This window comes from Stylophora pistillata, chromosome 11 (assembly GCF_964205215.1).
Source record: "Stylophora pistillata chromosome 11, jaStyPist1.2, whole genome shotgun sequence".
In the NCBI taxonomy this organism is placed as follows: domain Eukaryota; kingdom Metazoa; phylum Cnidaria; class Anthozoa; order Scleractinia; family Pocilloporidae; genus Stylophora; species Stylophora pistillata.
In genome coordinates, this window is record NC_142529.1 from 9821845 (window position 1) to 9830922 (window position 9078).

Genomic DNA, 9078 nt, shown 5'->3' on the forward strand with positions numbered 1-9078 from the left:
GAAGGATCGTGCATATATACGTAAATTTACTTAGTAAACAAAATAGTGATATGAATTTTTTATAATATGGATGATGATATTTTAGCATGTTAATATTGTTATGAATATTTAATATATAATTATACATTATTATGTATGTTTCTTTTTAATAGGTTTTTAAATTATATACATCAAATTATTATTACTTTCATTTATGTTAATTTTATGTATTGATTAGATTACTTTATAGAGGGCCACAGGGTCATCAGTTGTACTTAAACTGTTACATGCTACCCTCTTAAAATAAAGTCATTATCTTATCTTATCTTATCCTAGAATGTGTCATGTAAGATTACAAAAAGTCATATTTTTCTTTAACAAAACACTCATGAACAATTCATTTTCACTGAGATGGTTCAAATTTTCCTTGGTTCATATATTCACAACCTTGTTCCATTTTTATTTGCCTTTGTTGACTGCCATACAATATTTGAACTACACTTGCATGCCATACAAATAAAGCACCTCCTAAGACTCTAAAAGACATCTGAAACTTTGAGCCAAATTGTTTTCCCCTGGATTTCCATTTACTGCAATTGTACCCTCAGTTAGTTGAGCCTTCCATAACTCAAACTTCCCATTTTGCATCTAGCCACTGGGTTAATTTAGAGAAGTCTAATCCTCAACCCAGGTGTTACAAAGCAAAAAGAGTAGAATGGAAATGAGGTCAATCTGTTCAAGACATTCACTCACACTCTTTTCTTTTTCCCTGGTAAGACAAACGAAACCAAACCAACTAAATGGACAACTAAAGGTCTTTTTAAGTACAGCTTAGGTTGATACTTTACATTATAGTAAATTTCCCTTTATATCACATCAAACCAAATAGTTGATACGCACCTTTACTTTATCACCTTACAAAATAAAATGTTTAGACTCCAGTTCCCCTATTACCTTTGACAAATCTTCTGGACTTCTCTGATTTTCATTTGATTTTTCATTCCCCTGAAAAAAGACAATCACAATGACACATGAACACAGGCAAATAAATAACTGGATGTACCACTCAGTGACAACTCTGGTCACTTTTTGCAAGAAAATGTAACAGAAACTTTTGAATCCCAGCCCTCAGCACAGATTGTAAAGTACAGGTGTAAGAATGAATTGTTGCCTGTTTAAATAAAAAAAATTTCCTTGTCTGGTTAGAGTTTTTTTCAGCCCTTTACTGGTGAATAGCAGGGCTTGACACTAACTTTTCAACTTACCAGCCAAGTGGCTAGTGAACTTAGATGTTATGACAATTTCAGTTTGTTTACTAGCCAAACTAGCTGGTGGAAATAAAAAACCACAAGCCACAACTGAATTTCTATTAGTTTGTGTGGCTGGTTGGCTACTGTTAATGTCGACCATTCGAGTAAAAGAGGTTGGTTAAGAAAAAAGATGTTCATTCAACCTAAATATGACCTTGAGATTGTTTATTCAATTTCAACATCTCGGATACAGTTTTTCCCAAAATGAAATATTTTCTTTTCTCTTTCACTTGACTTGTACTTTCTATCTGTGTAGCTGTGTCAACAAGAAAACCAGCATTCGTATCAGCAGTGCTTTCTTGTAGTAAAGACTAGTCCTCCAGAAGGGGCTCATTCTCAACTGCGACTTCATATTTGTTACTACTTTGCTTTCTCTTCCTTGACTGTCTTTCCTTGATCTGTGTAAATCTGATCCTTGGAGGAGGTCTTTTAGAGTTACTTTCACAATTGTACTCTTTCATTTACATCGTTGGTGTAGGACATTCGGCCATTCTATAACCTTGTGCAAAATGATTTGAACAAACTTCTGTACTCATCAGGGCTTGACACTAACAGTAGCCCACTAGCCACAGAATAGTAGAAATTCAGTTTTGGCTACTGGTTTTTTATTTATACAAGCCAGTTTGGCTAGTAAACAAACTGAAACTTTCATAACATTTAAGATGACACTAGAGCCACTTGGCTAGTAATTTGAAAAGTTTGTGTCGAGCCCTACCCATGTTAACCTTCAACTGAACAATTGATTAATAGCTTTGGCCCATGACAAAACATCTTTCTTATTCTTGGGTGAGTAGAATCTTAATATCCCGACGTGAGGATAAATCTTTTGCCTTTTTGGCTGTCTGGCTGCGCAGTTACCTTGACAATAGAAAACAATATACTGTCCTAAATGGTATAGCATCAGATCTTAACATGGTTAAATCTGGAATACCGCAGGGTTCCGTTCCAGGACTGCCCTTATTTTCTCTTTACACAAGTGATTTACCTGAAGCTGTAGCTACTGCAACAACCTACATGTATGCTGATGATACTACCCTATATTGCATTGGCGATTCTATCGACACAGTAATTTCTGAACTTAACAAAGCTTTCGAAGAGCTTCTATACTGGTGCAAAACAAACTCCCTTGTGCCTCATCCAAAGAAATGCCAAGCAATGATCCTCCATCGTGGAAGATTCACTGGCCCAGTGAAAGAGTTAACATTGGCCCAGCACACCATCAAATGGGTTACACACTCTCATCTAGTAGGCGTATTGATAGATGATCAACTAAATTGGTCTAAACATGTTAGTGTTGTTAAAAAAAGGCTTTGTTGATAAGTTAAACTTGTTAATACGTAGCAAATTTCTTCCAAAGAATATGTTATTAGACTTGTATTTTAGAGTTATTATGCCATCGATCGTATATGGAATATCAGTATGGGGAGGTCTCAGAAACAAGGAGGGTTTTAAGGCATTAAAAGCACTGCATTGTAGAGCTGCGAGAATTATCTTTGAGCTACCTTGGGAGATGTCTAATGCTGATGTTATGCAAAAGGCTAATTGGTCCCCTTCTTTAGCCTTTATGTATAAAATTAGCTTAGCTAAGCTTATGTATAAAATCCATAATAACCAGACTCCAGACGCTATGTCAGCTATTATTAAGAACAATGATAACATCAAGCGATATCAACTTAGGAAGAAACTGAAAATTGATGTCCCTCGTTTTAACACCTACTACATGAGGAACTCTGTAGCTCGTAGAGGAGCAATAGCTTGGAACACGTTGGTTCTTCAACTTAATGACGATATAGACAATGTTAAGAAATATGCGATTATGGCAAGACGATCTAAGGCTTTGCCACACCTTGATTTCGACTGTATCTCCCCTCAAACATTAACCAGAAGGGAGGAAGATTTTAAGTATAACTAGTGTTAATAATTAAACGATATTAGAGTACCACCTTGTTTTTTAGAAGTTTAAGCTTTTATCATTTTAGACTTGTAAGTAGTAAGTAGCAATATGATTTTAGCCCTTGTATATCCTATTTATTCTCTAATTCATTAGTTATCTTACTTAATTATTTAGACACGACCCCACAAGCGAAGTGTCGCTTTAAATACTTATCGTGTATAAATAAAGATTATTGATTGATTGATTGATTAGGTGCTTCACTCTTCCCTCAAAGAGATAGTAAAATCTCACCTCCTTTTTATCCTCTGTTGTAGCTGCCTTGGATCTGTTCTTGTGGGGAACACTTTTCACTTCTTGTTCTTGTGTTGCTTCAGTTTGGGAATTGACATGCAATTCATCTTTCTGATGCAAGTCTCCTGCGTTATTGCGGGTTCCGTTTGGATTCTTCCCAGATGACTCTGTAGAAATGTCAGAATTTTCCATTCCAAATGAGCTTATTACGTCAATGCTCCTGTTTCATTAATTTTTATATTTCTTGCCGGAGTGTTAAATTTAGCCCCATTATGTACGGGTGATGCAACATCAACGAAATTCATCTAGGGTTGAACACACAAATTTATGGTACAGCAGTCAAATTTAAAATATGTCATGTAAGCTGCAGCACTTATTCCCCACGAAAAGTTCAAACCCAAAATGTGTAAGATCGCACTGAACAATAGTATAAAGATATACAAAAACTAATACAAATGTTTTCAGTTTGTTTTAGCTAATTTACAAGGTTTTCAATGTGCCAATAAACCAACAGTAACATTTGAATTTTGGACGGTAACTTCGTCTCTTAAAAAGTACATTTTGAGAAAGATTCTCCTTGCAGCGTTAAGTCAGTTTTTTTACTTACATAATAAGAAAAACTTGTCAACACTGAAACATCCGAAATGATTCGTAAAATAACGAATAAGAATTTCAGGAGCTGCACAAAGCCTACCCCAGTCTTAAGTTGGTCCCACACTGGGAAGAATCTTCTCCAATATCAATTTAGGTCACTTAATCCGCAACAATGTTGTGAAATTTACAAGGGCAGACAAAGTAGCTAGAGGGAGTCTCTGAGAAATCCACTTTGATACAATTTGCGTGGAAGTAGCAGCTAATTAAGACTAGATGGCTTCCAGTCGGCTTTTTAATCACCCATCACATGTGATTGGTTAAAGAAATCCTCCGTGATGTCTGATTTAATAGAAAAGATCAGTGATGTATGCTTGGACAACCCCCCCCCCCACCCCCTTCCCCTTTGCCACCCTCTTCACAACTGTGGTTACTCAGAATTACCAAGCAGTACAGCTATGCTTTCTATCAAAGCTTCCGTGACAGGTCAACATGGCGTGACATCCAGGGTCAAGACTTTTTCACATCGGGTCAAATCAAATCGAACAAAGCTTTTACTCATCAGTATGTAAAAAGCTAGAAGGATTCCTTCACTAAAATACCTAAAAAACTTATAACAGTTACGCGGGTTATGCAAAAATGGAATACTATTGATACGTTTGATTACATTTCAAACTCTGTTTTCAAAAGGAATTCTCACCTTTGTTGGTGCGTCGAGGCAATGCCGAGTTTCATTGGTTACGATGGCAACCGGTTTGCCGAAAAATTGGATCGGTACATTACCACCATTGTGTTCAAAGTCGGAAGACACTGAAAATACATAATTTGAAAAATTATTTCGGTATACTAGGTTACGCACTTAAAGATTTTTCCATGGGCTTTCTTTTATATGAAACGTTTTTTAATATTTCAACACTTTTCCCCGGCGTATTGCGTAAGTCTTTAACAAATGATCGAACGATTAGGTCTCTGCAAGGTCCACACCCAATTGATAAAGGCAAAAACTCAGCTAAAAATAAAAGAAACTGCCTGTCTTTTATGGAAAACCCCTTGTGATTTAATTCCTGCGAGGCCTTTTTTACAAAGCATGTGGAACTTAAAAGAAGAAACCTCTCGCGCATATCCTCGAACTCGTCTCTTTTGCCATCGAAATAACCCAAGAAGTACTGTTTTTTAACAGCACAATTTCCAAGTTTTTCCTCAAGCAACTCAATCTCCGCTTTGTTAAAGGCGATCGAAGCGTCGCTGCCTTCATTACGCATTCTAGTTTTTTAGTTAAAAATTTTCTTCAGTTTTAAATGTCATCCATTCGCGGCCTTTCGCAATATTCGCGGGTTTCATAATTTCCCCTCTGACCAAAGTTACCGTTTACCCTTACCCACGACGGACGCCTTCGATATAGCGTCGCCCTGCGTCACCCATTATGTACGAGTTAGAAGAGCATGTACAAATCCTGAGTAACGTCAACGCATTACAGTTCTGTTGGGCATCCCCATTCATGCCAACATCGCGGGTGCTTGTTTAAGCGGCGGCGCGCTTGGTTTGTTTTGTTTTTACGTGAAAGTTACCATGATTTCACTTGCGGTATGTAAACGAGGAGGGCTTTCGGCGTTTCTCTACCAGAACGAAACCTTCTCTGGCCTGCTGCAACTAAAACAGTCTTCCACCCCCTTCCTATCCTAGCCCGCCGTTCCTAATATGGCCGAAAAACGTCCGAAGTACATGAACTGGATTCTGGAATGCATCAACTTGCTTTGCAGTCGGAAATCCAGGCCCGACTTGGAGCGAATTTGCCAAAAGATACACAAGTGTCACAGAATTGATCAAAGAATCACCGAAGAGGGTTTAGCAGCGCTCATCGCCAGTGGCATCGTGACAAAGAGGTCCTTTAAAGGGGCAATTTCCTATCGAAATGCGTCTGGCTGGCACAGAGTCGTAGGCTCCGACAAAATTTTCAGAGCCGCCCGATGGGTGAGCGAAGCGACTCGAGCGCTAGATCGTGGTTATGGCGTCAGCGCAGTAACAATAAGCGTCAAGCATTATGACGATATCTTTTACAATTTTTTTTCTCATTACATTCTTCATTCACATTTATGTTAAGATTATTTCAAATGATATCACGATATTTTTTTCCAGCAGTGGAGGTTTCTTGAAACAACGAAGGGAAACGTTGACAAAATGTAATAACTTAGGAAAGATCAGAGCATTCCGCGTCAATCTGTACAATGCAACTAAAATTATTTTTCTTTTAATGGAAAACACGTCCTTAATTACATATTGAAAGGTACTTTGTCATATTGAGTGTAGTGGACCCTCTCATCCTTTTTACAGGATGATGGCCAAATTAAAAAAAGAATTAGCAAAACAAGAAAGTCAGTAAGGTTGATTTCTGAGCCTGTTGATAATGTAAACTGACCACCGTAAAGAGTTGTAAGAGTTGGCGTTTAGAGCGCTAGCCCTTTGTCAGAACGATCAACAGTAAGCCTTGAGCTGATACATCACTTTTAAAAGGTTGTCGTGGATAAGTTATCTCAAAATTAATCAAAAGAAATATATGAATTTGTGGCTTGCGATTATGATAAGTGAATGAACTCACGGCTTCTATCACGAGCCTTGAGTTGTTATGCCTAAGGCCCAGGTAGGGCTACAGCCTTACTACTTTTATTGCTGTGATTTATTTCTTAGGGCTCCAATTAAGATGGACAGAATATGGATTTTACTTCTTGAAAGTAATAAAACGTGTTTACTCTTGCGCATTTGCCTCAAGTTAAAGGCTGTCCAGCAGCAGTTAATCTTATTTGACAGGCGTTCCTACCGTATGACAGACACGGATGAGCGGGATTAGGGCGATTTCCCTAATCATCCTGTTATTGGCCGGCTCACTGACTGTACTGTAGCTTCCCGCAGGTTTGCCGGCGGACAAGAACCGAACAATTGATAGGATAACTCAGATCTTTTCTTGATTAACCGTACGCCACCACAGACCTTAACTCGTCCTGTCTCGCATTCTACCCTCCATATATGGAAGGTCCCATATAAGGCTATGTCACGCATAGTAACAACATTACACTGCCCCCCTCTAACACCTATTATCCGTCCCGGATAATGGCAAACTTCAAACCATAACTGAAGTCATACATTAAGATCAACTACATTAGAAAACAGTTCAATGTCTCTTAATTAAGTGTTCAGGTCATTTCATAGTCCCTGTATCTAGGGGGATTTCTCCGCTTCCTGCTGGATCGCCTGAGGCCCTCCAGGTCCTGCTGCTGCCTCCTTGTCCTGGGAGATCTTCTCCCTAAGTCTGGGAGGTAACTTCTGTCCCCTTTTGGGACGTCTAACGGATGCTCTTCCCTTAGTGTTGACCTCCTGGTTTTCCTGCTGTGTAGTTGTTCGGCTAGATACATCCTCACTCGTATCTTGCACTGGTCCCTGGAACCAATCTGCGTGTTCTACCCCAGAGTACTTCCAGAGGCGGTCTCTGTGTACCACTTTAGGCTTTTTCCGAGGGCCTCGCTAAATCCTGTACATCACTAAGCCGTTCCACAACAAGGATTGGCCCCTCCCATGGCCGTCTCATTTTTGGCGAGATACCCTTATTTCTTTGGGGATTGTGAAGCCATACAAGATGCACTCTTCCAAAGGTAGATGCAACAGTACGCATGTCGTGCCACCTCTTCGTCCTCAGACTACCTTCCCGCTGATGTACACGAGCAAAATTATGAACAGTTTTCACAGACCCTCTCAACCTCTCAACGTACTCAGGATAGCCTCTATCCTCAGGTTCTTCTTGTAGGCGTCCAATTAGTAGATCCAAGGGTACACTTGTTACCTTGGTCGGTTTCTGGCGGGGGTTCCACGACATCAATGGCAACACGCTCCATGGGCTCCCCAACATTGTACAACTGCAGCGGAGATCTTTGCTTTACCCTGGGGCCTTTCCTAGCAGCACAGAGGTCGCACCTTTAACACCATTCTTGAACGTTACGGCGGAAATGAATCCAGTAGAACCTTTCACAGACTTTAGCTAGAGTTTCGGAAACTCCTAGGTGACCTCCTACAGGGTTATCATGGAGTTCCTTTAACACGCTGGTGCGGAGCCCTTTTGGCAGTAACAGCTGTCATGTGACCTTTCCAAGTTCGGTTAACTCCCACCGATGATACAGCACTCCCTCCTTCACAGCCAACGAATCCCATTGGGTCCAGTAAGCGTTAGTGGTGGAGTCGAGATGGGCGATGCTTGCCCACTCCGGGCGTTTTCCAGCCTCCTTCCATCCCAGGATGTGACAAATAGTTTTACCTTCCATCTGGTGGGTTCACAACTGTAGTGGTGATAGCTGTTCATCTTCAGGTTGGTCAACGCATTTTACTTCCTTTCCCTCCTTCGGCAAGCTAGCGGATTGAGATTGAGGGCCATCAGACACGTGGGCTTGTGTAACATTCACCACACAATCGTTTGGCATGCTGGACGCATTTGCTGTGGCATATTTTTCCTCTTGGTTCTGACAATGCTTGCAATTGGTGTCGAAGCATGGTCGAGGCGGCAAAACAGTAACATTCTGATGGCTTCTCCCTGTGCGGTATACAATAAAGAAATCATAGGTCTGCAGCTTCTCCAGCCATCTTGCAATCTGACCCTCTGGATTCTTGAAGTTTAGTAGCCATTGGAGCGATGCGTGGTCGGTTTTAATGGTGATCTTCCGCCCATAGAGGTAGGGGTGGAAATGATCAATTGCTTTGACAATAGCTAAAAGTTCACGCCTGGTTGCGCAATAGTTAGGTTCTGGTTTGCTTAGTGCCTGGCTGTAATAAGCTATGACTCTTTCGTTGCCTTGGTGGACTTGAGACAAAACGACACCAATACCAACGTTGCTGGCATCGGTGTCTAATACAAAGGGGTCCTTGCTCACAGGATAGGCCAAGTTCGATGAAACGAACTATTGCACTCCTTTGTCCACGTAAATGGTTGGCCTTTCTCAGTCAATTGGTGCAGAGGGCGGGAAACGTCAGCAA

The 9078-nt window shown here is 40.3% G+C and overlaps 1 protein-coding gene across 1 annotated transcript in view; it reads right to left on the bottom strand.

Annotated features, from left to right (window-relative positions):
* LOC111335410 (terminal uridylyltransferase 7-like) overlaps window positions 1-3769 on the bottom strand; it is a 28536-nt gene extending 24767 nt beyond the window's left edge. Inside the window, exons 1-2 of the mRNA XM_088738469.1 lie at window positions 3475-3769; window positions 934-984 (exon numbers count right to left, since the gene is read on the bottom strand). Of these exons, the coding sequence (XP_088594595.1) occupies window positions 934-984; window positions 3475-3666 (243 nt within the window). The 5' untranslated portion in view covers window positions 3667-3769. The remainder of the gene's footprint in view (window positions 1-933; window positions 985-3474) is intronic.
* Window positions 3770-9078: the final 5309 nt, after the last annotated feature.